This window comes from Canis lupus, chromosome 18 (genome assembly GCF_048164855.1).
Source record: "Canis lupus baileyi chromosome 18, mCanLup2.hap1, whole genome shotgun sequence".
Classification (NCBI taxonomy): Eukaryota; Metazoa; Chordata; class Mammalia; order Carnivora; family Canidae; genus Canis; species Canis lupus.
In genome coordinates this window covers 22,895,823-22,922,726 of record NC_132855.1, presented here as the reverse complement: position 1 = coordinate 22,922,726, position 26,904 = coordinate 22,895,823, and the positions used below count along the sequence as shown (strand labels likewise).

The window sequence follows — 26,904 nt, the reverse complement described above, 5'->3', positions numbered from 1 at the left end:
GCCCCAAAGCATCCCAATACATGAAGGAGAGACCAATTATGCCCTGTCAGAACACTGTTCATTTTGTTCATGACACAGTATGGAATGAAAGTGTCAGAGCAGATCCCTGCATCCCAGAGAAGTTGTGTTAGTATTTTTACATCCTAGTGTAACTGGAGCATGTATACCTACTACCTCACCAATTTTCCCACCGGTTCCTGTCTGCCTTTCCTACTAATCCACTCTGAGATGCCCCAACCTCAGATGGTTCCCATTCACCCAACTGAAAAGGAGAAGATATGGAAGAAACCAAGTCTCCTTATTCCAACTCTTCCCCTTTAGGATTAAATAGCATGGAACAGGGCAGGTAAAATATCAAAACCAAGAAGAAAAAGTAAGGAATTTTAAGGAAGCTTTGACAGGTATGTTAAGAATAACATCTGAATTCAACTCCAGAAAAAAAATGCTGTCAGGGAAAACACAGTCTTAGGGAATGTTCTGAAACTGCCCACAAGAAAGGACTAGGGAGTGCTCCTTTAGGCATTGAGCTCTAGAAGCTTCTGACTCAGTGAGGCTTTGGCTGGACCAATCTCGATCTGCCCAGCAAGTATACTGTAATCTGTCTGGCTCAGCCCAGCAAGAGTTCTTCAGTTCAGCTCCATTGTAGAGTATTTCTATTTGTTACGGTGTCTTTAAAACTCTTCAAGGAGGTGCTTGAAATGTTTACTCCCCTAACTGGAGGGGAAGTAACTGATGGTTGTTGGGGAAACTAGGAAATTGGGTTAGGTCTCCAGCTGCTGACTACTTTTGTTGCTGAGAGCTCCCACTTTATGCCTTGGCCATGGTAGCCAGCTTGGTCAGGGTCTCCTGATAGAACAAGTACTCTAGCCACAGACCTCTGTCCCATAGTGGGCCATCTCAGCCATAGAATATAGTAAAGGCTTTGAGTACTTCTTGAGAGAAGTATTAGTGATTCAAAGATCTAGCAGTGGGGTGGAAGTTCTTCCCCATAAAACAATGAGGATGCCATCCTTAGCTTGAAATGGGATCTCAGAGGCATGGACAACGGCCAGAGCTTTCATCCTGGACAGTTGTAACAATTCTGATTTCCCTGGCTTTCCAGATGTAGCAACCTTGTATCATCCATCATATTCAGGGAGCTGGGTTCAAGCTGGATATCCTAAAGCTTGAACAGTATAATCTCCCCTCCTTGAAGTCTTTGGGGACATGAGGTCTCCTTCAAGATTTCCTTGTAAAGCACACGATTTGCTTTTTCCTAAAACTAAGCAGCAGAACAAATATCAGGTTCCTGTAGACATTCACCAGCACAATGTTGCCCCTGGACAACCAGTTACTGCCGTATGCTGTGACTTCCCAACCTGTGTAGAACTGTGTTGGTTTTCCCTGCTCCCTGCCTCATCAGCCCAGGTTTCCTGGAGCCCCCTGGCCATTTTCTTATGGGGAAAGAACAAGTCAGACCTGGCCTGAAAACATGTGGATGGGTCTATTGCATTTTGATCAGAATCCCATTAAATGTACCAATTGGTTTGGGAATGCTTGGCAACCTAATAATATTGATCCCTTTTCCAGAACATGGGATATTTGGCAGATTTATCAGTGTTTAATTAAATTTCATATAATTGGGGCACCTGGGTGACTCAGTCAGTGGTTGAGTGTTTGCCTTTAGCTCAGGTCAAAGTGCTCCTGGTGTCCTGGGATCCAGTCCCACATCAGGCTCACCTCAGGGAAGCCTGCTTCTCCCTCTGCCTATGTCTCTGCCTCGCTCTGTCTCTCATGAATAAATAAAATCTTTTTTAAAAATTCATATAATCAAGAATCAGTAGCAACCTATGAAGATCTTTAAAATAACCAAGGGTATATTTTACCACCTTCACCACTTTTCCTCTGACTTAATTAAGCACCGATATAAAAATTTAAGTACCTCAAGAACCAATACAGAAGGTACATCTTAGAAAGATTTTCAGTATAACAATTTGGTGATATTAAGATATTGTTGTTTGTTAGGTGTGCTAATAGTATTTTGGTTACATTGTTTTAAAAGAGCCCTGATCTTTTAGACATATATACTGAGATGTCTTTTCTGGGATTTGCTTCAAAGTTATATAGGATAGAAAGTATATAGGGGTCTGAAACAAGGTTTGCCATGAGTTAGTAGTTGTTAGAGCTGATAATTATTTAGTTCATTATATTATTTTGTCTCCTTTTACAAATGTTTGGAGTTTATCATAATAAAAGTTAAAAATAAACATAGACTGTCAAAGAAAAAAGACATCATGAGAAGTAGAGCTAAATATAGCTATAAGATAAAACTTCTAAAGATTATTGATTCTCTTGTTCTCTACGCACTGAAAGGTACACATTGAGCCTCAAACAAAATTATGAAATAGACTATGTATTTTTTATTTCCTAGGTCTCCTTTCTTCGTTTTAGCCCAGTGTAGATTTTCCTTCACCTTGTTCTAGGTGCACATTTTTCTCCTGTTTACATCTTTGAGAATTGTCGTTCACAGAGTGAATAGGAGACCTAGAGATGAGCCTGTTCAGATTAAAGTACAAAAGAACACTTTGGGAGGGATTTAAGGAGTAGAAGTCAGGGAATAGGTCTGATAAAGTGTTGAAAAAATATTTGAGCACTTGGAAAAAATTACTGACAGAAATGATATGTAGGATTCCCATTTGTTGACTTTATTAAAAATTGCTAGTCTGGGGATAGGGGAAGATAAAAGCTTAACCCTCTAGTACTCTAACAGAAAATAAAGTCTAAAATGGGTAAATGAAAAAGAAGCAATATTAGCATATTATCCAGAAATACAGTTGTGATTAAATGAAACTATAATAAATTCAGAAAAAAAAGAAAAAAAAAGAAGAAAAGAAAAAAAAGAGAGAAAAAAAAGAAAAATAAATAAATTCAGAGTGGTGTAAGTTGGGAGAAAGGAGGACAGTAGGGACCAGAGAACTGCAGTATTTCATTATAGCCAATAAGTACAATCTGATTTTTAAAAGTTTATATTTTATTTTAATAAAAATAAAAAATATTAAAACCTGCAATTTTATTTAACTTATTCCAAGAGGAATAAGAGGAGACAAAACTAATAAAATTAATCTGAATAATATTAAGACTATGATATTGAGTGAAGTAGCAGTCTAGCTTCACTCTCCTACATACGTGAATTCTGTTGTCACAGTACCATTTGTTGAAAAGACTGTATTTCCTCTGTTGAATTATCTTGCCACCCTTGTTGAGAGTCATTTGACCTTAAAGATACAGATTTATTTCTGGACTTTAAGTTGTGTTTTTTGTTTTTTTAAGATTTTTTTATTTGGGGGGGGGAGGGTAAGAGGAGAGAATCTTCAAGCAGACTCCCTACTGAGTGTGGAGCCCGATCACATGACCATGAGATCATGACCTGAGCAGAAACCAGGAGTCAGATGTTTAACCAGCTGAGCCACCATGTACGCCTGGACTCTTACGTTTTATCTCTCTATGCTATCATCACACAGTGTTGATTACTGTAGCTATTTAGTCAGTTTTGAAATGAAGTGTGAGTCTTCTAACTTTGTTCCTTTTGAAGATTGTTTGCCTATTTTTATTCCACTGCATTTTTTCATATGAATTTTAGAATCAACTTCTCAAGTTCTGGAGGGAAAAAAAAAAAAACAACAAAAACAGGGAAGAGCCAGTAGAGATTTTGATAGAGATTGCATTAAGTCTGTAGATCAATTTGGGGAGTGTTGCCATCTTAAATTAACAATATTAAGTCTTCCAATCCATGAATGTAGGATATCTTTCTATTTATTTTAGTCTTCAGTAATTCTTTCAGTGATGCTTTATGTTTCAGTGTACAGGTCTTACACTTCCTTTGTTGCATTTATCCCAAATTTTTTTTACTGTTTTTGATGCTGTTGTAAAAGGTATGTTTTCATAATTTCATTCTCGGGTTATTCATCGATAATATTTAGGAATGTTTTTGATTTTTGTATTTTCACCTTGTATCCTGCAACCTTTCTGAACTCATTTATTCTAGTAATTTTTTTTTGGCATATTCCCTAGGATTTTCTATATACAAGGTTATGTTATCTGCAAAACAAGATAATTTTACTTACTCCTTTCCAGTGCCTTTTATTTCTTGCCTAACTGCCTTGTTAGGCAAGAATCTCCACTACAATGTTGAGTGTGAGTGGCAAGATTAGAGATACTGCTTTGTTCCTGATCTTATGGGAAGGTATCCAGTCTTTTACCATTAAATATGATATTACTTACAGATTCTTCATAGATACCTTTCCTCTAGTTCAGGAAATTTCCCTTCTAAGTTTGTTGAATGTTTTTATCGTGAACAGGATTTGGATTTTGTCAAATGCTTTTTCTGTGCCCATTGAGATATCATGTAGTTTTATTTTATGTTCTGTTAATACAGTGTATTATACTGATTGATTTTCACTTGTTGAAGCATTCTTGCATTCCTGAGATAAGTTGTACTTGGTCCTTGTGTACAATCCTTTTTATATGTGGCTAGATTGAGTTTGTCAGTATTTCTTTAAAAGATTTTTGCATCTGTGTTTATAAAGGATATTGACTGTAATTATCTGGTGATACTATTTTTTTGTGGATTTAGTATCAGGATCTCATAAAATAATTGGGAAGTATTCCCTCCTCTTTTTTTTTTTTTTTTTTTTTTTGGAAGAGTTTGTAAAGTACTGTTTTTTTTTTTTTTTTTTTTTTTTTTGTGAAGTACTGGTTTTAGTTCCTCTTTAAAGTTTGGTAGAATTTACCAGTGAAACCATCTGGTTCTGGGCTTGTGGGAAGTTTGTTGATTACTAATTCAATCTCTTTATTTTCTTATAGGTTTATTAAAATTTTGTATTTCTTCTTGAGTAATGTTTTAAACTAAAAAATATATATATAAAGCAAGTGTAAAGTGGTAAGTATGTTAAGGTACTCTGATAAAGCCTAAATTGTGTATAAAAACATGTCCTCCCAATTCAGGGGAATTCAGTGTGAAACTTAATACCATTTTTAACAATTCACGTTTTTAAAACATGACTTTTCAAAAGTGTTGTTAATGTCTTTATTTGAATTATTTTAAATCTATCAAATATTTTATAATTCTATTTCATAATGGCTTCGAATTTAAGGGTTTGGTTTCTTTTTTTGTTGTTTTTATCTCAGCAGCAATGCAGCAAGTGTTGGATAACCTTACGGAGCTCCCTTCATCTACAGGAGCAGAAGAAATAGACCTAATTTTCCTCAAGGGGATTATGGAGAATCCTATTGTAAAATCACTTGCTAAGGTATAGTGGTTTATTCATAAGCTTACTAAATAATTTTTAAGATTGTCTTTACAGACATTACTATTTCAGAACTTGATACGCTTTTGGCTTAGTTAGCAAATAATAGCGCTTATCACATAATGAAATCTTTATGCACACAAAAATTAAACCGCTTTTGCCTTCCCTGTGCTAACTTAAAGTACAAGATAAAATAACTTTTAGTTTTAGCCTAACACATTTAAAATTTTAGGGGAAATTATAACCAGTCATATTATAACAGGACTTAAAAAAAAAACCTAGTACTGTCTCCATTTCAGCAAAAGCAAGATACTGATTTTCTGTTACGTTAGACTGTACCTGTTTTTCATTTCAGTTCTTGATTTCCTATATCTAGTACTTTTTGAAAACTTGTTTTCTTTTGGATAACCTTGATATTTTAAGTCTATTTTTATAGTCTATTATGAGTCTCCTTAACTCCTCTGCAAATAGACTTTTACAGGTATTGTTGGTCCAGTTTATTTCACTTACAATGTTTCTTGTATTAATTTTTATAAACACCACTAAAGCTTGGTGTATTAACTACTTCACCACCCTGTTCTCCCATTCTTCAGCATTCCTTCAAATGATTCTTGCTTTCAGAAACCTGTATCACGTGCCCTCTATGACCTCTCCTTCATGTCATCATCTTGTCTTTACATTTGCTTTTTGCACTCACAGCATGTTGATTTCACCCTCTCTGGTAATTGTTATTTTTTATAAAGATTTTATTTATTCATTTGAGAGCATGGGGGTGGTGCAGAGCAAAGAGAGGGAGAGAGCGTCTCCAACACACTCCCCATCATGCACAGAACCCAATGCAGGCTCCATCCCGTGACCCCAAGATTATGACCCAAGCCGAAATCAAGTCAGAGGCTTAACCAACCGTGCCACTCAGGCAAGCCCAAGAATTGTTTTTTAATCACAGTCTATTACTTTTTTTCTTTTAACTTTGAAACATCACACCTTTTACAATATCTCCCATTTGTTAAAGTCAATGATACAAATTCATTTTATTCACAAACTTAGTCATTTCTAAGATCACATGATATAAAAACTTTGGGTCCTAAGTAGAACTCTAATCTACTTGTGTATCACCCAACTGGAATTTTTATTTTAGTTACTTTTTTAAAAATATTTATTTTTGAGAGAGAGAGTGCATAAGCATGAGCCAGGGGAGAGGTGGGGAGAGGGAAAGAGAATCCTCAAGCAGAGTTCCCACTGAGCATGGAGCCTGACACAGGGCTCCATCCAGGAGCCCGAAATCATGACCTGAGCTGAATCCAAGAGTCAGCTGCTTAACTGACTGAACCACCCAGGTGCTCCAGCTTTAGTCATTTTTTTTGAAAAAGATTGTATTAATTTATTTATGAGAGATGCAGAGGGAGAGGCAGAGAAATAGACAGAAGGAAAAGCAGACTCCCTGCAGGGACCTGATGTGAGACTCGATCCCAGAGCCCCAGGATCACAACCTGAGCCAAAGGCAGATGCTCAACCACTGAGCCACCCAGGCATCCCTAGTTTTAGTCACTTTTGATTTCAGTTTTGCCAAAGTTTATTAGATAGTCCTCTATCTTAATAGTAATAGGATATGGTTTACTTTCAAATTCAAGCTTCTTGTCATAAATAACAATTACTATACTGTATCAAGATAAATTACCTCAGGGTCTATTGAAATATGTAGAGGCTATTTAAGCCTGTATTAACTAGTTTAGGGCTCAGCACAAAGTCTGCTTGGATTCTCTCTCCTTTTCCTTCTGTCCCTCCTGTTCATGCTCTTTTTCTTTCTCAAATATATAAATATGTTTGAAAAATTAAGAACAGAATCAACTAATAGTATCCAGCATTCAAGCAGTTTCTCAATTAATAGAAACAATGACAGTTTAGTATTCCTACAATGAAAGAAAAGAAATCCCAGGAGGAAAGGAAGACTTCTACTTCCAAGAAAGAGATATTTAGTCACAGCTGGCCAACATTCCCTGTACAAGAAATAAAAAATGGTTGTTACTGAGGAAACAGGAGTATGTTGCTAGACAGGAACATGTGACTAGTAATCATGAGAAAAATAACAAACATGAACACGGGATGGAGTGGGGGTGACAGAGCAGAGGGAGAGGGAGAGAGTCTCAAGCAGACTCCTAGTTCCCCTGTCATGGGGCTCCATCCCTTAACCCTGAGATCATAACCTGAGCCAAAACCAAGAGTCAGACACTAGCCAACTTAGCCACCCAGGCATCCCTCCACATCATCTTTTTAAAAACATTTTTCTTTTGAAATATAGTTGACACACAACATTACATTAGTTTCAACTATACAACATAGTGATTTGACAAGTCTATACATTGTGCTGTGCTCACCACTAGTGCAGCTACCATCTGTGATCATATAACACTATTACAGTACTACTGACTGTCTTCTCATGCTGTACCTTTTGTCCAAGTGGCTTATCCATAACTGGAAGTCTGTATCTCGTACTCCCTTTCAACTGTTTTGCCCATCCTTCCACCTACTTCCCCTCTAGCAATCATCAATTTGTTCTCTGTATTTGTGGGTCTGTTTCTGTTATTTATTTTGTTTTTTAGATTCCACATGGAAGTGAAATCATAGTATTTTTCTTTTTTTTTTAATTTATTTTTTATTGGTGTTCAATTTACTAACATACAGAATAACCCCCAGTGCCCGTCACCCATTCACTCCCACCCCCCGCCCTTCTCCCCTTCCACCATCCCTAGTTCGTTTCCCAGAGTTAGCAGTCTTTACGTTCTGTCTCCCTTTCTGATATTTCCCACACATTTCTTCTCCCTTCCCTTATTTTCCCTTTCACTATTATTTATATTCCCCAAATGAATGAGAACATATAATGTTTGTCCTTCTCCGACTGACTTACTTCACTCAGCATAATACCCTCCAGTTCCATCCACGTTGAAGCAAATGGTGGGTATTTGTCATTTCTAATAGCTGAGTAATATTCCATTGTATACATAAACCACATCTTCTTTATCCATTCATCTTTCGTTGGACACCGAGGCTCCTTCCACAGTTTGGCTATCGCTGCTATAAACATCGGGGTGCAGGTGTCCCGGCGTTTCATTGCATTTGTATCTTTGGGGTAAATCCCCAACAGTGCAATTGCTGGGTCGTAGGGCAGGTCTATTTTTAACTCTTTGAGGAGCCTCCACACAGTTTTCCAGAGTGGCTGCACCAGTTCACATTCCCACCAACAGTGTAAGAGGGTTCCCTTTTCTCTGCATCCTCTCCAACATTTGTTGTTTCCTGCCTTGTTAATTTTCCCCATTCTCACTGGTGTGAGGTGGGATCTCATTGTGGTTTTGATTTGTATTTCCCTGATGGCAAGTGATGCAGAGCATTTTCTCATGTGCATGTTGGCCATGTCTATGTCTTCCTCTGTGAGATTTCTGTTCATGTCTTTTGCCCATTTCATGATTGGATTGTTTGTTTCTTTGGTGTTGACATAGTATTTTTCTTTGTCTGACTTATTCCACTTAGCATAATACACTATAGGGGCATCCATGTTTTGCAAATGGCAAGATCTCATTTTTTATGGCTGAGTGATATTCTGTTTTGTATTTATATATATGTGTATATACACATATATATATTTACATACACAACACACACACACACACCACACACATCTTCCTTATTGATTCATCTATAGATGACATTTGGACTGCTTCCAAATCTTGGCTATTGTAAATAATGCTGGAATAAACATAGAGGTGCATATATCTTTTTGAATTAGCATGTTTGTTTTCTTTACATATACCCAATAGTGGGATTACTAGATTATATGGTATTTCTGTTAATTTTCTGAGAGACCTCCATTACAGTTTTCCATAATGGCTGCATCAGTTTGCATTCTCACCAGCACTGCACAAGGGTTCCTCTTTATCCACATCCTTGCTAACACTTATTTCTTGTCTTTTTTGCTTCTAGCCATTTTGATAAGTGTAAGATGATCTCATTCTGGTTTTAATTTGTATTTTCCTGATGATTAGCAGAGCATCTTTTCATGTGTCTGCTGGCATCTGTATGTCTTCATTGGGAAAATGTCTATTCAGGTCTTCTGCCCATTTTTTTTTTTTAATTTTTATTTATTTATGATAGTCACACAGAGAGAGAGAGAGAGAGAGAGAGAGAGAGAGGGGCAGAGACATAGGCAGAGGGAGAAGCAGGCTCCATGCACTGAGAGCATGATGTGGGATTCGATCCTGGGTCTCCAGGATCGCGCCCTGGGCCAAAGGCAGGCGCTAAACCGCTGCGCCACCCAGGGATCCCTCTTCTGCCCATTTTTATATCAGATTATTATTATTATTCTTTTTTGGTGTTGACTTGTTAGAGTTCTTTATATATTTTCCATATTAATTCCTATAAGATATATCATTTGCAAATATCATCTCCCACTCAGTATGTTTCCTTATTGTTTTCTCGATGGTTTCCTTCACTGCAAAAGCTTTTTACTTTTATATAGTCCCAATATACCACATCACCTTTTTTCATTCATCTATTGATGGACCTTTGGGTTACTTCCAGAACTTGGCTTTTTTAAGTTGTGCTGCAAACAAACAAAAAACTCTAAAATATAGTGAACAAACTGGTAGTTGCTGGAGAGAGTGAGTAGGGAATGTGTGAAATGAATAGGGAGATTAAGAGGTACAAACTTCCAATTGTAAAATATTTTATATATATATAGTCTTGGAGATTAAAAGTTTAGCATAGGGAATATAGTCAGTGATACTGAAATAATGTATGGTGACAAGCAGTAACTACACTTACGGTGAGCACTGAATAATGTGTTGATTTGTCAAATCAATGTACACTGAAACTAATATAACACTATGTTAATTATGCTTTAAGACATAATCAAATGGATATTCAAGGACTCAAAAATATAATATCTGAAATTTAAAAAGCTCATTTGATGGGGTTAATGGATTCAGTAACAGTTATTTGAAAAATCCCCAAGTATCTGGACATTAAACAACATACTTCTAAATAGTCTCAGGGCAGAGAAGAAATCACAAAGAAACAGAAAAAAATATTTTGAATTGAATGAAAATGAAAATTATGTCAAAACAATGCTTATAGGAATAATAAAAATAAGATTATATGTTTAATATAAGACAAATAGACAAAGTCAATATGACTTTAAATATATCAATAAAATCAGTAAACCTGCAGCTAGACCCAAATTACTAGTAACAAGAGTGAAAGAGAGGACATCACTAAAATCCAACAGACATTGCAAGAATAATAAACATTATGAACAACTTTAGGACAATATGATAACTTAGATGAAATTGACTAATTCCATAAAAGATACAAACAAGCCTATATAAGAATAGAAAACCCAAATAACTCTATATTTTTTTAAACTAAATATTGCAGTTTAAAACCTTTCTACAAAAGAATCTCCAGCCTAAATGGCTTCACAATAATATTCTATCAAACATTTAAGGAAGAAATAATACCAATTCTACTTGATTTCTTCCAGAGAAAGGGGAAGAGAAGGAAACATTTACTATTTTATGAGACTTAGTGTTACCCTGTTAGCAAAGCCAGCTGTAGACATTTCAAGAAAAGAAAACTGCAAAAATGGTATCCTTTATGAACATAGACTTCAAATTCTTGAGAAAATACTAGCAAATCAAATTCAGCAACATATAAAAAAAGATTATACTCATTGTCAAATGAGTTTTGACTAAAAAAATGCAATACTGCCTTAGCATTTGAAAACCAATAAATGTTTGTCACAATTTTGTTGATATGATAAAAATCATTTGATTATGCTAATAGTTGCAGGAAAAGCATTTTACAAAATTGAACATTCATTTTTGACATAAACTAGGTAAACTTAGAAGAAATAGTCTCAACCTGATGGACATCTATTAAAAAAACCACAGTTAAAAAAAGAAACAACAAAAAAAAAAACCCCACAGTTAACATCATAATTCATGATGAAGATAGAATGCTTTCTTTATGGGATCATTTCTGTTCAACCATCACTTATATTCACTTTTGTACTTGGGGTACTGGGCAGTACAAAATGACAAGGAAAAGTAGATAAATAAAAGGCATACAGATTAAAGAAGAAAAAATAAACTTTCTTTATTCACAGATGACATTATTGTTTCTGTTGAAAATCCTAAGAATACACCAGAAGGAAGAAAAACAAACCTAGAACTAATAAGTGAGTTTAGCAAAGTCATAGGATACAAGATCAATCTACATAAATCAGTTGTATTTTTATATACTAAAGAAATAGGAGTGAATTTAACAATATGTGCTAGACCTATACACTGAAAACTTAAAAAGACATTGTTGAAATTAAAAGCATACATGCATACATACTTCAGCGTTTGGAAGGCTCAGTACTGTTAACATGTCAGTTCTCCCCACACTGATCTGTAGACTCCATAGAATCCAAGTCAAAATTTCAGGCTGATATATTGGTACTGAAATTTATGAAGGACCTAGACTAAGCAAACCAGTTTTAAAAAAGAAGAAAATTTAATGTTCTCCACAGCCTGATTTCAAGGATTACTATTACCCTATAATAGAGAAAACACTGTAGTATTGGCATACACATCAGTGGCACAGAATAGAGCCCAGAAAGAAACCAACACATGTATGGTCAGCTGATTTTTATCAGTAGCACCATGGTAATTCAATGAAGAAATGATAGTCCTTTCAATAAATGTGCTGGAATAATTGAATATTTATATGCAGGAAAAAATTAACATCATCTTTTTCCTCACATTATGAACAAAAATTACCTCAAAGTGGATTATAGATCTAAAAGTAAGAGCTAAAATTTTAAAACTTTAGAAGAATACATAAGGATAAACTTTGCAACTTTGAGTTAGAGAAAGAATTCTTAGATAAGACATAAAAAGCATGAAGCATAATAAAAATTTGATTAATTAGATTTTATCAAAATTAAAACTTTCTGCTTCAAAAGACACCATTACAAAAATGAAAAGGCAAACTACAGATTGGGGAAAAATATTTGCAAAACATAGCCAGGCATACCTCATTTTATTGTGCTTCTCTTTGTTGCATTTCACAGATACTATGGTTTTTGTTTTTGTTTTTTAATTGAAGGATTGTGGCAACTCTGCATTGAGCAAATCTGTATCATTTTTACAGCAGCATTTGCTCACTTCATGTATTTGTGTCACGTTTTGGTAATTCTCACAGTATTTCTACTTTTTCATGATGATATTTGAATTGCTGCAATCTCATAATAAACCTTTTAGTGAGTGAGGAGGTTTTTTCTTAGAGAATGTGCAAACCCATGAGCAGGTTGGGGAGGGACAGAGGTGAAGGAAAGAATCTTAGACTGTGCGCTAAGCACGAGCCTGACACCCAGGTGCCCCTAAGTGAGGAGTTGTTTCTTATGGGTGAGGAAAGACAGTGATTTTTTGAGATGGAATCTATTTTTGATGAAGATGCTATGAAGATTGTTGAAATGATAGCAACAGATTTGGAATGTTACATAAACTTAGTTGATAATGCAGTGGCAGGGTTTGAGAAGATTGACTCTAAATTTTGACAGAAGTTCTACTGCAGGGGAAAAGCTGTCAAACAGAATCTTCTGCTACAGAGAAATTTTTTATAAAAGAAAGAGCCCATTAATGCAGCCGACTTCATTGTCTTATTTTAAGAAATTGCCACAGCCACCCAGACCTTCAGCAACACCACTCTGATCAGTTAGCAGACATCAAAGTCAGGGTGCAACCCTCTTTCAGCAAAAAGATTATGACTTGTCAAAAGCTCTGATGGTGGTCAGCAGTTTTAGCAATAAGGTAATTTTTCATGTATATACAATGTTTTTCAGACAAAATGTTATTGCACACTTAATAGACTACCCTGTAGTGTAAACATAACTTTATATGTGCTGGAAAAGCAAGAAATTCATTTTCCTGACTTTATTGCAATACTCTTTTTGTTGCAATGTTCACTTTATTGTGGTGGTCTGGAACTGAACCTGCACTATCTTTGAGAAAGCCTATATCCTAAAAAGGAAGCTGTTCATTCATTGCTGGTAATAATGCAAATAGTACAACTACTTTAGAAGACACTTTGGCATTTTCTTACAATATTAACATAGTATTACCATACAATCCAGCAGTGGTACTCCTGATAGTTACCCAAAGGAACTGATGATTTATGTCCATACAGAAATCTACAAGTGAGTGTTTATAGCCTATTTATTCATAATTATTAAAATTTGGAAGCAAACCATGATGTTTTTTAATAGCATAGATAGTGTTATGCATTCATACAATGGAATATTATTCAGCAATAGAAAGAAATGAACTGTCAAGCTTCAAAACAACATGGAGGAAATGTAAATACATATTGCTAGATGAAAGAAACCAACTGGAGAAGGAATACACTATATGATTCCAATTACATTACATTCTGGGAAAAACAAAAGTTATAAAGACAGTATAAAAGAAAAGAATCAGTAGTTGCCAGGGTTTGGAGGAGTGCAAGGGAAGGATGAATAAGTGAAGCGTGGAGCATTTCTAGAGCCATGGGATTACTCTGTATGATACTGTAAAGGTGCATAGATTACTTTATGCATTTGTCAAAACCCATAGGAAGGTACAAGATTAAGAGTGGATCCTAATGTAAACTATAGTGTTTAGTTATTAACAGTGTATCAAATGGACTTAATAATTATAACAAATGTATCACACACTAATGCAGGATTTAAGTAAGAGAAACTGAAGTGAGGCAGATACGTGAAAATTTTCTGTACTTTCTGCTCAATTTTTCTATAAACTTAGAACTTTATTAAGTCCATAGTTTACATCAGTGTTCATACCTTGTGTTGTATATGTGTGTCTATGGGTTGTAACAAATGTATAATGACATGTAATGGGTTTGCCCAGTTTGGGTATTAGAGTAATATTGTCCCTATAGAGTGAGTTAAGAAATGCTTCCTCTTCTTCCTGGAAGAGATTGTAGTGAATTGGTATAATTTCTTCCTTAAATGTTTTGGTAGAATTTACCAGTAAGCCCATGTGAGCCTCATGCTTTCTGTCTGGAAAGATTATTACTGATTTAATTTCCTTAATGGATATAGGAGTGTTCAGTTTATCTATATCTCTTTTGTGAGTTTTGGTGGATCATATGTTTAAAGGAATTGTCCATTTCATATAGGTTATCAAATCTGTGGGCATAGAATTGTTCATAGTATTCTTTTGTTTTCCTTTAATGTCTGTAGCATCAGTTGTGATGCCTCTCCCCTTTCATTTCTGTTATTAGTAAGTCTCTTTTTTCTTAATCTAGCAAGAAGTTTTCATCTTTTCAAAGAACCAGCTTTTGGTTTCATTTTATTGATTTCCTGTTTTTACTTTTGTTGGTTTCTGCTTCAAATTGATTATTTGTTCTACTTACTCTGGATTTGATTTGCTCTTTTTTTTCTTAACTTTATAAGATGTGAGTTTAGATTGTTGATTTTAGGTCTTTTTTCTTTTTTAATTGTGCATTCAGTGCTGTAATTTCTCTTTAAACACTGCTTTTCCTGCATCCCACAAAATTGGGTAAGTTATATTTTCATTTGGTTCACATACTTTTAAATTTTTCTTAAGACTTCTTGACGCATATATTTTTAGAAATGTGTTGTTCTGGGGATGCCAGGGCAGCTCAGTTGGTTAAGCGACTGCCTTTGGCTCAGGTCATGATCTCAGGGTCCTTTGCTCAAGCCCTGCATTGTGTTGCCTGCTCAGTGGACAGTTGGCTTCTCCTTTTCCACTCTACTCCTCTCTCTCTCATAAATAAATAAAATCCTAAAAAAAAGAGAAAAAAGAAAAAAAGAAATGTGCTACTTTGTCTCAAAGTGTTTTGGGGTTTTCTGGCTATTTTTCTATTATTGAGTTTTTATTTGATTCCACTGTGGTCTGAGCGCATACTTAATATGATTTTTAATCTTATAAACTTTTTAAGTTGTGTTTTATGGCCCTCACTATGATCTGTCTTGTAAATGTTCCATGTGAGCTTCAGATGAATGTGTACTTTGCTCATTAGTGTGTTCCCACTGGGAAAAAAAGTGTGTAAGAGTATCTGTCTTCTACCATAGTCTCACCAACATGGGTGTTATCAGAATTTTTATCCTTGCCAATCTGATAAAAAGAGAAGAATATTGTACTATAATTTTAGTTTGTACTTCTTTTATCATGAATGTGGTTGTGTATCTTTTCATATGTTTAAGAGGTATTTGATTTCCTTTTTGTCTATTTCTTGTTTGCATTATTTGCCTATTTCTCTTAATGTGTTGATCTTTTTCTTACTGGTTTGTAGAAGTCCTTTATGTAGGGGTACTTGGGTGGCTCAGTTGGCTAAGCATCTGACTTCAGGTCAGATCATGATCTCCGGATCCTGGGGTGGAGCCCTGCATCAGACTCCCTGCACACCTGGGATTGTGCTTGTCCCTCTGCTCTCCTCCTGCTAGTGCTCTCTTTCTCCCTACATTGCTCTCTCTCATTATTAAAAGAAGTCCTTTATGTATAAAGAAATTAGCCTTTTATCTGTAATATGATTTGTATTTTAACCCTAGTTTGTCATTTATATTTTGACTTTGCTGATTTTTGATAAGAAATTTTAAATTTTGTGTCATTAATTTTATTGGGCCTTTTAAAATTTATAGCTTTCAGATTTTGCAACATTAGAAAGGTCTTTTCTACTCAGAAATCATAAAAAGTATTCCTTTATTTTTTCTAAATACTGTTACAGATAAGCTTAAAAGAAAAAGATCTTTTTCTTTTTTTAAAGATTTTATTTATTCATGAGAGACACACAGAGAGAGGCAGAGACATGGACAGAAGGAGAAGCAGGCTCCTCAACAGGAGCCCGATGCAGAACTTGATCCTCAGACCCAGGATCACACCCTGAGCAGAAGGCAGATGCTCAACCACTAAGCCACCCAGGAGCCCCAGGTCTTTCTCTTTTTAAAAAGTGTAACAGATTCCCATTTCTAGTTTTTGGCATCTCTGTGGTTCTTTGATTTCTACAGATATTTCTAAGAGTGGCTTAGCAATGTTATTTAGAAGCTCCCTGAGTATTTTGATATATAATTAAGAATTTGAACTTCTTTTGTTAACTAGATTTCTGACAAGTTCTTTACTCATTAGAGAATTCAATTTTAATTTATACTTATTTCATCCATTTTTTGTTCAGAACAAATCTCATTCTTTTTGAAATAATGTATGGAGAAGCAAAATAAAAATTGACTTTTCTCTCTCATTTCTACTTTCTGCTCAAAATCTTATTTATTTTTTGACTCTTTGTGGGCTTTTCTTGATCTTTCTCATCCTTGAGTTTCTATAATAGAAGAGAATGACTCTAAACTCAGCAAAACATTTGTCACTTACTTAGCTTTTTCAAGAAATATTTAATGAGCAACTACCATATACTTAGCCATGTTCAAACATAGAAACAAAATTTATGATATTTTGGTCCTTGCTTTTAAGGGAAAAAGGCAAGGTTAGTACACATAGTGATAGTAGTATTAGATATAATAGATAATATTTGTCACTTTATAGCCCACAATTTCTGTTACTTATTTTTTTTTGCAAGCTTGGTTGGACTATGCCTAAAAGAAATACCTAGAAGTCCTGAAGGAAGTTCTTCTCTGCAGTTCATTTTTCTAAGGTGCAGTAGTAAATAGGTTTCTCAGAACTGGACATACAAGAAGGCTAGGCTACATCATATTTGTATCAGGTCCCAGTGTCCCAAGTTGTGGCAGGTGGAATATATTTTTATTAAGTTATGCTAGCTTTCTTTTTTGTTTTGTTTTTTTTGAAGTTATGCTAGCTTTCTAATAATGTCTTTTCTAAAGGGAAACAAGACCCATTTTATTCAAATAGCTTATAATTTATCTGTCCTAATCAATTTTCAGTGTTTTCTTTTTTCTTTCTTTCTTTCTTTTTTTTTTTTTTTTTTTTTTTTTTTTGTCAAATCAGTTAAATTCAAGTTGATGCTTGCCTCTTCAAAGCTACTAAATAAATGCTGGCTTTAAAGTGAATAGAAGTCCTAACTTTTTTCACAGGATCTTACACCTTAAAAATATGGACCTGCATTTGCTTTCTTGGAAAAATAAAGTTGATCTTGATAGAACCCAATTATATTTCAGAAGTTGGCTTTCTGTGTTAATATAATTACAGTGACAGTTTCACTAAAAAGCCTTTTTTCCTTTTTCTGAGAATTTCTTGTGTGGATTTTTTTTTTCTACTGTTGCACCAGTCTGTGCAGTCAATGTGAAGAAACCTTTGTGTATGTTTGTTTTTATAACATAATTTTGCCTTGCTGCTACTTCTTTCATATATTTCCATGTGTCCTCACCCAGTTTGAGAGCAATAAGATAGATGAACATAGAAACTAAAGGAGCTATATTAGAGTTCTCATCAGTGATCATTTCTGTTTCTTTATTACTTGTCCCAGTGTCTTGAATTGAATGGGTATATTATGTGATCATAGGATGTTATAGAAAATATATTGACATAGTACCTGAAAATTGTAAACCAAACATTGTGTTTTCTAGAGAAACAGGTAGTGTTTATAGCTCTTACTTGGAGCAAAGAGGTTGCAGATTGAAGGGATGGGTGGTATTCTGACCACAGGAGTATAAAATAACTGTGGGGATAGATGTAGTAGAACAGAATTAATAACACCTCTGGACTAGAGTAGCATGCTAAGAAACTGCAACTCAACTCGCAGTCAATGAGAACATATTTGACACAGTTAAATGAGTTAGAATAATGCATTATGTAGAAAATGGAATAATTAACCACAGTATGATGTTTCAGTGGCTGTCTGCATAGTGATGAAGTCAAATAAGAAGCTTTAGTAGGTAAGCATTCAAGCCTTGTTATTAGACTATCTGATTCTGCCACTTATCAGTATTATAGATTCAAGCAAATCACTTTTATTTTGCATTAGCATCTATGTAAGGTAAGGATAACAACACACCTACCTTTGCTTAATACACACAAATACACACTCACACTACACTGAGAATATAGTTCCTGACAGATACACACACACACACACACACACAAAAAAAAAAACCTTAATAATTGTTAAGCTTCTTTACTTCCTTTCTTTCCTTAAACTTTCATATACTACTATAAGAGTAAAGGAGTATTGCAAGGTTATCAATGCTAAATTAGATTCTTGTTAACAGCGAATATTTTTATTAAAGCAATAAACAATTCTAGTTTGTTTTGTAAGTGTTAATAGCTAATTATGTCCATTATTTTAGGTTTTCTTACCCATGGTGATTTATGTTGAGTTTCCCATTCATCCTATCCTTAATAGGCTTATATTGAACTTTCAGAAAATTACAGGTTTACCCATTTTATTCTTTGTGGTGTTATCTAATCTTAATTTTTTCTTACCTAATTTTTTTCTTATCTAAATGTAATAGAAACTCCTTCCTCTAAAATACATTTGGTCTTTTGACACTTTTCTTTGTTTAATAACAGTTAAAATTTCTTCTGCCATTTCATATGACTTAAAATTTTTTCTCCTGAGGTGTTTTTTAAAAATGTTGCTTATGTATGTAGCCCCTTCTTCCAGTTAAATATTTATTTCATTCTTGTGAATCACCTCAAAAAAATACACTTAAATGAAAAATCTCATTTTTAAAATCAGACCCTATATTTGTCTTTGAAGGATCCATTCATAATGGCTGAAGTATTATAGGTACAGATAAAGTTTAATTGATACTGTTACCACTTGAAACTTGGATTTTTCCTGAGTACTTACTGAAATCGATCTTAAGATATTAAATACAAGATTTGTCATCTTACATGGTTTCATTTATACATTAAATCTTAACAGTTACGCTTTGCCTGCCTTCAAAATCAGATGCAACCATTTATCAGAAAAAACATCACTTAAAAAGAGGGAGACTACTTAGTGTTCAGTTTCAGTTTGAATTTAAAACTCTGTTTTACTCCCACTATTAAAGGCTAATTAGGGTTACTTGTTTCCTGTGACAGTGTGATTCATGGTCCATTTGCCATGGAAAAGATTGTGAGTTTTTTTTTTTTTTTTTTTTAAGTGGCTTAAGATAAAGAGACATGATTTCCTAATGAAATCAAACAGTCTTTCAAGGTCCAGTTCAAGAACTGACTTCCCTGAATTGACTTATTTATTTTGCTGATATCAAAATTGGAAAATGGTAGCTTCAGGATTCTGGTACCCCCAAAATGATTTTTATTATTTTTTAATGGCAGTCCATATAATGATTACATTCCTATTTTTTTTTATTTTTATTATGCATAATCACTTATTTTCTGCCTCTAGAGTTTGAGCCTAGACTAGAAAGCCATTAGGAAATTCTATTGGGTAGGAAATGTGTTTTTTCAATTGTCATCTGGCTTACTAGTTTTTTCATCATTTAGTTATTAAAGCAAGTTTTCCATGACTTTTAGAATAGGAATAAAAGCCAAGATTTATTATATTGCTTGATAACATTTACTATAAAATGTATGTTGCCTCTGACTAGAATATTAAATTTGGTTTAAATGAATCAAACCTTTAGGTAGTATCTTTTAGAGTGTTCTTTATGAGAAAGAAATCAAGAAGAAAATCATGGTCTGGAGCAAAACAATATGTGTTATAACTTCAATTATACTGTTATCTTTTCAGGCTCATGAGAGGCTAGAAGATTCAAAACTAGAAGCTGTCAGTGATAATAACTTAGAATTAGTCAATGAAATTCTTGAAGATATCACTCCTTTAATAAATGTGGATGAAAATGTGGCAGAACTGGTTGGCATACTCAAAGAGCCTCACTTCCAGGTAAATTTTGCTATTACTCTTATTCCCAAGTCCCCTGTATTCTTTTAGTAGATGGGTTCCAGCTTAAGGTGATTTATTTAAGATTATTTAGAGCCAAATTTTATAAATATGTAAATTCCAACAGATATTTTAATGACCTGAGGATATAAAAACAGACACACAGCTAATATACACTACATAAATGTATAGCAGAAATACTTTAGAATGGATTTTCCATTGTGTAATTAAAACCAGCCTTGATTCAGCAACAGACCACATACTAGAGACCTTTTTCTTATAGTGATAATGGATTTTCCTTCCTCACCACCACTGTTTCGCAGCCTTTCTTATTAGAGTTATTTCAGTATTGCTTCTGAGACTGAGATGCAATCAGTGACCTTGGAACAAAAGAGAACTGTGTAAGGATAGAACTAATCCATAACACATTCTCCATAGGTGCTAAAAAAAATACATGCAATTTAAGCATTGGTCTGTAGCAGTGAAGAGTAAATCTGTTTAACAAAGAAGAGTCAGTTTCAGAAGAGAAAGTGGAGGGGAGGGAGGAGAGATTTCTTATAAATGTATAATTAAGTGTCGTATTGGGACAGTATTAGAAAATAGACCAATGGAAGAGAAAAAAAACCCAGAAATATATCCACATGTATACCACAACTTGATTTATGACAGAGATACTGCATTTTAAGGGAGAAGGAATAGACTGTTCCATAAGTAGTGCTGGGATAAAAGAATAAAGTGTCATCTGCTTTCCATTGCAAATCTTAGCATTGAAAATCAAATGGCAACACCCCCTTTGCTTTTTCTCAAGGGCTTTCTATGACTCTTCAGCAATGTGGCTGCAAAATACAAAAGTTTATATGAGTTGGTTGCTCTATAAATCAGTATCTCAAAGTACAAAAAAAATGGACACATTTCAGAGACATCCTATATGCTTGTGCCAGTTGATGAAGGTCTTATAAGGCACAGAAAGCTATTTGGACTTTATTCTGAGGACAGTGAGAGTAGGAGGGGAGAACCATAAGAGGGGAGAGTAGGAGATATTAAGGAGAAGGCAGAAAGATAGTTGAGGAATAAGGCAAGAAACTGTGATGGCAGTATCAAGAGTGGAAAATGTGGGAATTTTTAGGTTTTAAGCCATAAAATCAACAGGACTTGGTGATTGATTACATGTGATAGTTACAGAAGAGAGATGTGGGAAGTTGATAAGGATAGTATTTCTGACAAATAATTGATGGCACTTGCTGAGATAAGGAACACTCTACAAGAAACTGACATGTTAAGGTAACTGGCAGTGTTGTTTGTGATACCTCCGAAGCATATGGTAGAGCTTTCATACACGCTACATATCTTTAATAAATATATAAAATTTAATAAGTTTATCAATTTATATAAAGTTTAATAAATATAATTAGAAAATACAGGCAAGCAAAAATTTAAAAATTAAGACATTGCATTCTTTATAAGTTCTTTTTTTTTTTTTTTTTTTTTTAAGATTTTTAATTTATTTATTCATGAGAGAGAGAGAGGCAGAGACACAGGCAGAGGGAGAAGCAGGCTCCATGCAGGGAGCCCGATGTGGGACTCAATCCTGGGTCTCCAGGATCATGCCCTGGACCGAAGGCAGGCACTACCACTGAGCCACCAGGGCTGCCCAAGACATTGGATTCTTATTACCCATGTCAGTACTGTACTATTCTAGTGCATATTCCTCTATGCTTTTTCTGTGCATAAATGTGCATATTTTTTTCATTACTGATTGAGATCCTCTTATACAAGTTATTTTGTAACTTACCCTTTTTTTTTTTTCAGTTATTGATTTCCACTTTTTCATTTCAGTGGATCTCCATATCATGTAATACACATTATATTCAAACATCTCCATTTGACACCAAAATACTCTGTATAGTTTTGTACTTAAGGGTTTGTGCTTATGGGTTTCCAACTTAGATCCCTGTCTTTTCTCCCTTAATTATAATGTTGACCTATAAAAAATGACTGCCCTGCAGAACCTCCCACTCCCTGAATGAATCTGGTTGTCTCTTTACTGTGTTGTTTAGTTATCCCTTCTATTTCCTATAAACAGAAGTTCTTTCTAAAAAGTTGATGATTCAGGGTCCCTGGGTGGCTCAGTTTGTTAAGCGTCTGCCGTCAGCACAGGTCATGATCCAGTGTCATGGGATCAAGCCCCACATTGGGTTCCCTGCTCAGTAGAGTCAGTCTGCTTCTCCTCCATTCATCTCTCCTCTCACTCATACTTTCTCTCTTTCCCTCTCTCAAATAAATAAAATCTTGAAAAAGTAAAAGATTGGTGATTCAAGTTAATTATTTGAAACTGGAATGCATCAATAGTGATGTAATACAACATGAATTAAACTACATCAGAAGATGTGTGACACCTGGTTAACCCACATTACTGATGCTGAGATTGGTGTCTTAATTAAGGGCAAAGACAGTCTAATCCTTCCTTTGAAATACTTTTCACTAGAGCATAATCTACTGTATTATTATCCTAGCATTATACAAAGTTATTTCCTGTTCAGCCATTTATCTACTTATGAACACAAATTAATCTTTGCCTGAATTAATATTTTCATTAGAGTCTTCAAAATGACATTTTTCAGATTCTCTCATTCTATATTTTGTAGCTGCTGTTCTTATATAAAGTAGAGCTTCTCCTCATCAACTGAGCTATTTCGCCAACCCATGATGTATTTCATACTGAAAAGTCAGGGAAATGCCTGATCCTTCCCTTTACCAGTTTTCAAAGTATTGTTTTAAAATAGCACTCTTGAATGGTAACAGATGAGTTTTTCAGTCCTTCTGTTTTTTAAATATCATTTTGCAGTTATTGATTTTTCATAAATTCAGTATGTTTCGATCTTTACTATCCTTACTCTTTGATTTTCAAGTTATCATGACTGGCTAGTTGTAGACAGATTTTAGTCTGAATCTGAAGCTCATGAGAGTTTTAGAAGTTATCAGTGTTGAAGTACTGGTTCAAGTCACAGAGTAGATAATATTGCCTAAGAAGGCATAGGATGAAAACTAAGCAGCCCAGGTTAGAGAATTGAGCAATTTCTAGCATTTATGGAAATAATCTTTAAAAAATCCTTGTGATTTTTTTTCTTTTTGGAATTTTCTTTAGTCTCTTAAAATATATTTTCATGAAATGACTAGAAATTATCAATTCATATCCTGATTGCTTCTGTTCTGAATTTGCTGATATTTATTTTCTCCCTTCTTTTTATTTTGATTTGTTTTTGAGCTTGGGTTCCATCTACTCAAAAAATTTAACTCTGCTTTATATTGAGTATACACAATTACAGTATAAACAAAAAACTAAAATAAATATATTAAAAAATTGTAAGAAATTCCTAGGAAGCTATATCAAAGTCATTCATGATGATAGCATATACATAGTAAACGTAGGAGGTAAAATTATATTCAGGACCATTCATAGCTCATTAATGTTTTTCCCTTAAAATATATGTTCTATAGACTAAAGCCTTTATCAGTAATATAAAATCTTTCATCACTGATATAAGATGTTGATACTTATCCATTTTCTATTGGTTATCTATTTATTAGACATTTTATATGTGTAAAAATACATGGTATTGCTAACAACAATTTTAGAGTAAAAATTAGGGTCTGTACCATTTGAATTTTTTAAAAGATTTTATTTATTTTATTTGAGAGAGAGGACAGAGGGAGCAGCAGAGGGAAAGGGAGAAATAGGGTGCTCAATCTCAGGACCCTGAGGTCATGCCTGAGTTAAAGGCAGATGGTTAACTAACTGAGCCACCCAGAAGCCCCTGTACCATTTGAATTTGTATGATACCTAATAAATAGGGCTTGATGATAAATATTGAATGATGATAATGTTGATGACAATGTCAGCAGTGAATTCCAGTGCCTTGAGTGCACCACACTTGGAAATCTAGGTTCAGTTTCCACTGAACATGTCACTTGTTTTAAAAAGTCACAAAACTCTTATCAGTCTCTTCAAATCCTTTGAAACAAGGAATACAATATTGTTTATGTTGATTAAACTATATATATTCATATTTAAAAGGTTCTGTTGCATTTGATTTAACTCATATTTTAGAATTTAATGTGTGCTTTGGAAGGTTTTAGTACTCTAGTAGGATAATGAACTGTTAGTTTTAATAACTTTTTCCATCAGTAATTAATAACCACAGGCTGTTCTGAATCCTTATAGTCACTCTTGGAGGCCCATGATATTGTGGCATCAAAATGTTACGATTCACCTCCATCAAGCCCAGAAATGAATAATTCTTCTATCAATAATCAGTTATTACCAGTAGATGCCATTCGTATTCTTGGTATTCACAAAAGAGCTGGGGAGCCATTGGTGAGTAGATAAATTTGTGCCTTTTAAAATCTGAAATCTGACTTTTTTGCCTCAATTACTACCCCCCCTTTTTTTTTCCAAAATTTGTATTATTATTATTATGAAAACATCAATTCATGTATATTTGTTTTACCAGTGTTTTTTGGCTTGTATATAAATACACAACTGATGCTCTCTTAAATAGCATACAAAACTAAACCAAAATAAAAAGTTAAATTGAAATAGAGGCCAGAAGTTTGCTGATGGGCAGCAAAAATTACAAGAGATAATTATTCCATTTCTTTCTATATCCTTTGAAGAAATGAACTCAAGTTGCTTGCTAATGATGGTATCAAAACACAGAAGAAAGTTATTAAAAATTGAAGGCATGGGTAGGACTCCATAAGTAGTGAAATTTACTATTCCCTGCTAAAATTATATTTCTGAGTCCTGACTATAAGAAAAAAGGAGAAGTTTGAAACAAGGCCATCAATGCTTAGATACTTACTCTTCTCCTTTGAACTTTTTATCCTGTGGAATATAATTTCCATAGGGTGGTATATGTCATTTCAGTTGCCTGTGGTTTAATGAGATTAAAATATTGAGACAGGAGAGAATAGGGGGAAAGTAGGAACAATTTACTTACCTACTTTTAGAATTTTCTTATTCATGAATATTTAAGATTTCTTCCTAATAATCTAAAACCAGTGATAATTCTGGGTTTTTCTTTCCTTTAGGGTGTAACATTTAGGGTCGAAAATAATGATCTGGTAATTGCCCGAATCCTTCATGGAGGAATGATAGATCGACAAGGTCTGCTTCATGTGGGAGATATCATTAAAGAAGTCAATGGTCATGAGGTTGGAAACAATCCAAAGGAATTACAAGAATTACTGAAAAATATTAGTGGAAGTGTCACCCTAAAAATTTTACCAAGCTATAGAGATACCATAACCCCTCAACAGGTCAGTAATAAAATTCTTGGTAATATTAAGAATATTTTCATTTCTTTAATCACTCTGTTGGATATAACCACCACTACTCTTTTGCTAAAGAAAAGAGGAAAAAAAACTATGATTTAAGTGTTCTGAATTGCCTTATTTTGTCATGGGTGAATTTTTAAATTTTTAAATGATTAGCACTCTCTTATAAAGAAAGGAATAACCAAATGTCTTTGTGAACACTATGAACCCTAGCATTGCAGTAACCTATGGCTAGGTATCTGAAGAATCATAAGGTCTTTTAGTCATTAATCTAGCAAACATTTTTGGCACCTCTTATGTTTTAGACATTGTATTAGTTCCTATGAGAGAATAAGAATATAGCTCCAGTTACCTCTTGCTTAGTGTTCATGTGATGGCTGAATGGAGAATGAGGCCAGAAAGGGAGGATGGGTATATAGATTGAGAAAAATCTTGAATACCTGAATTGTACACATTTGATCTGATTTTTATAACTAATTTTTAGGTAAAGTAGATTATTGAACAGGGGAATGTTGTAATGACAGCAATCATCTAGTTTCAGCATGTTGAGTGAATTCCAAAAGAAGAGAAGTGATATCCTGTAACCAGGAAGCAGAATTTTGGAGGTGTGCGGTGATTTCTGAGAGACAACTCTAAAGGTTAACTATTTGGGTTCAAATACCAATGCTACCTCTTACTAGCTTAGCCTGTCTGTGCTTCATTGTTTTATATATATAGTTAGGGATAATATTTCTTTTCTCAAAAGATATTATGAGGATTAAATGACTTAATTCATGTAAAGCTCTCATAATGCCTGGTGCATAGCGCTCAAAAAGTAGCTGTTCTTGTGATGTGGTGATGAGGTGGTGGTATAATAGAATTATAAAGAAAGAAACGTAAAAAAGTAATTGCAGAGAAAGATTTGGCAATCATGATGGGAGTGTTGGAACTGAGGAGAGGATTTAAAGGCCTACATATTGTAGAAATAGGAAATGTCTATCAATATTTTAGATTGATGCCTTTAATTATTCAACTTCATTCCGTAAATGTATTGTTGCATGAGTAAGTGAAATTATAAGTTTTTACATATGATACTGCCAACGATCTTCTTTCAGTATGAGAACTTAAAAGTAGTTTTTATATGTTCATATAATTCTTTGAAATAACGTATGTTGAGTACCTGTTTCACGTTGTTCTTCGAAGGATAGAATATATACTTTCCGTAAGCTTTTATTTTAATCACCTTGTGCTCAATATGACAAGTGAACTCCTTCATCCCCACCACCTATTTCGCTCATCTTCCTACCTACCTCCCCTCTGGTAACCATCAGTTTGTTCTCTATAATTGAGCCTGTTTCTTGGTTGCTCTCGCTCTCGCTCTTGTTCTCTCTCTCTCTTTTTCCCTTTGCTTATTTGTTTTGTTTCTTAAATTCCACAGGAGTGAAAT

At 34.3% G+C, this 26,904-nt stretch overlaps 1 protein-coding gene across 9 annotated transcripts in view; it reads left to right on the top strand.

The window, feature by feature from the left end:
* PALS2 (protein associated with LIN7 2, MAGUK p55 family member) overlaps positions 1-26,904 on the top strand; it is a 114,683-nt gene that overhangs the window by 41,989 nt on the left and 45,790 nt on the right. For 5 of the 9 annotated variants that reach the window (XM_072783738.1, XM_072783744.1, XM_072783742.1 and 2 more), the window contains exons 2-5: positions 5,170-5,288; positions 19,992-20,144; positions 24,364-24,516; positions 25,233-25,460. In XM_072783738.1, the coding sequence (XP_072639839.1) occupies positions 5,172-5,288; positions 19,992-20,144; positions 24,364-24,516; positions 25,233-25,460 (651 nt within the window). In that variant the 5' untranslated portion in view covers positions 5,170-5,171. Of the gene's footprint in view, positions 1-5,166; positions 5,289-19,991; positions 20,145-24,363; positions 24,517-25,232; positions 25,461-26,904 lie in introns of all 9 variants that reach the window. The other 4 variants (XM_072783739.1, XM_072783745.1, XM_072783736.1 and 1 more) reach the window with 1 other exon arrangement.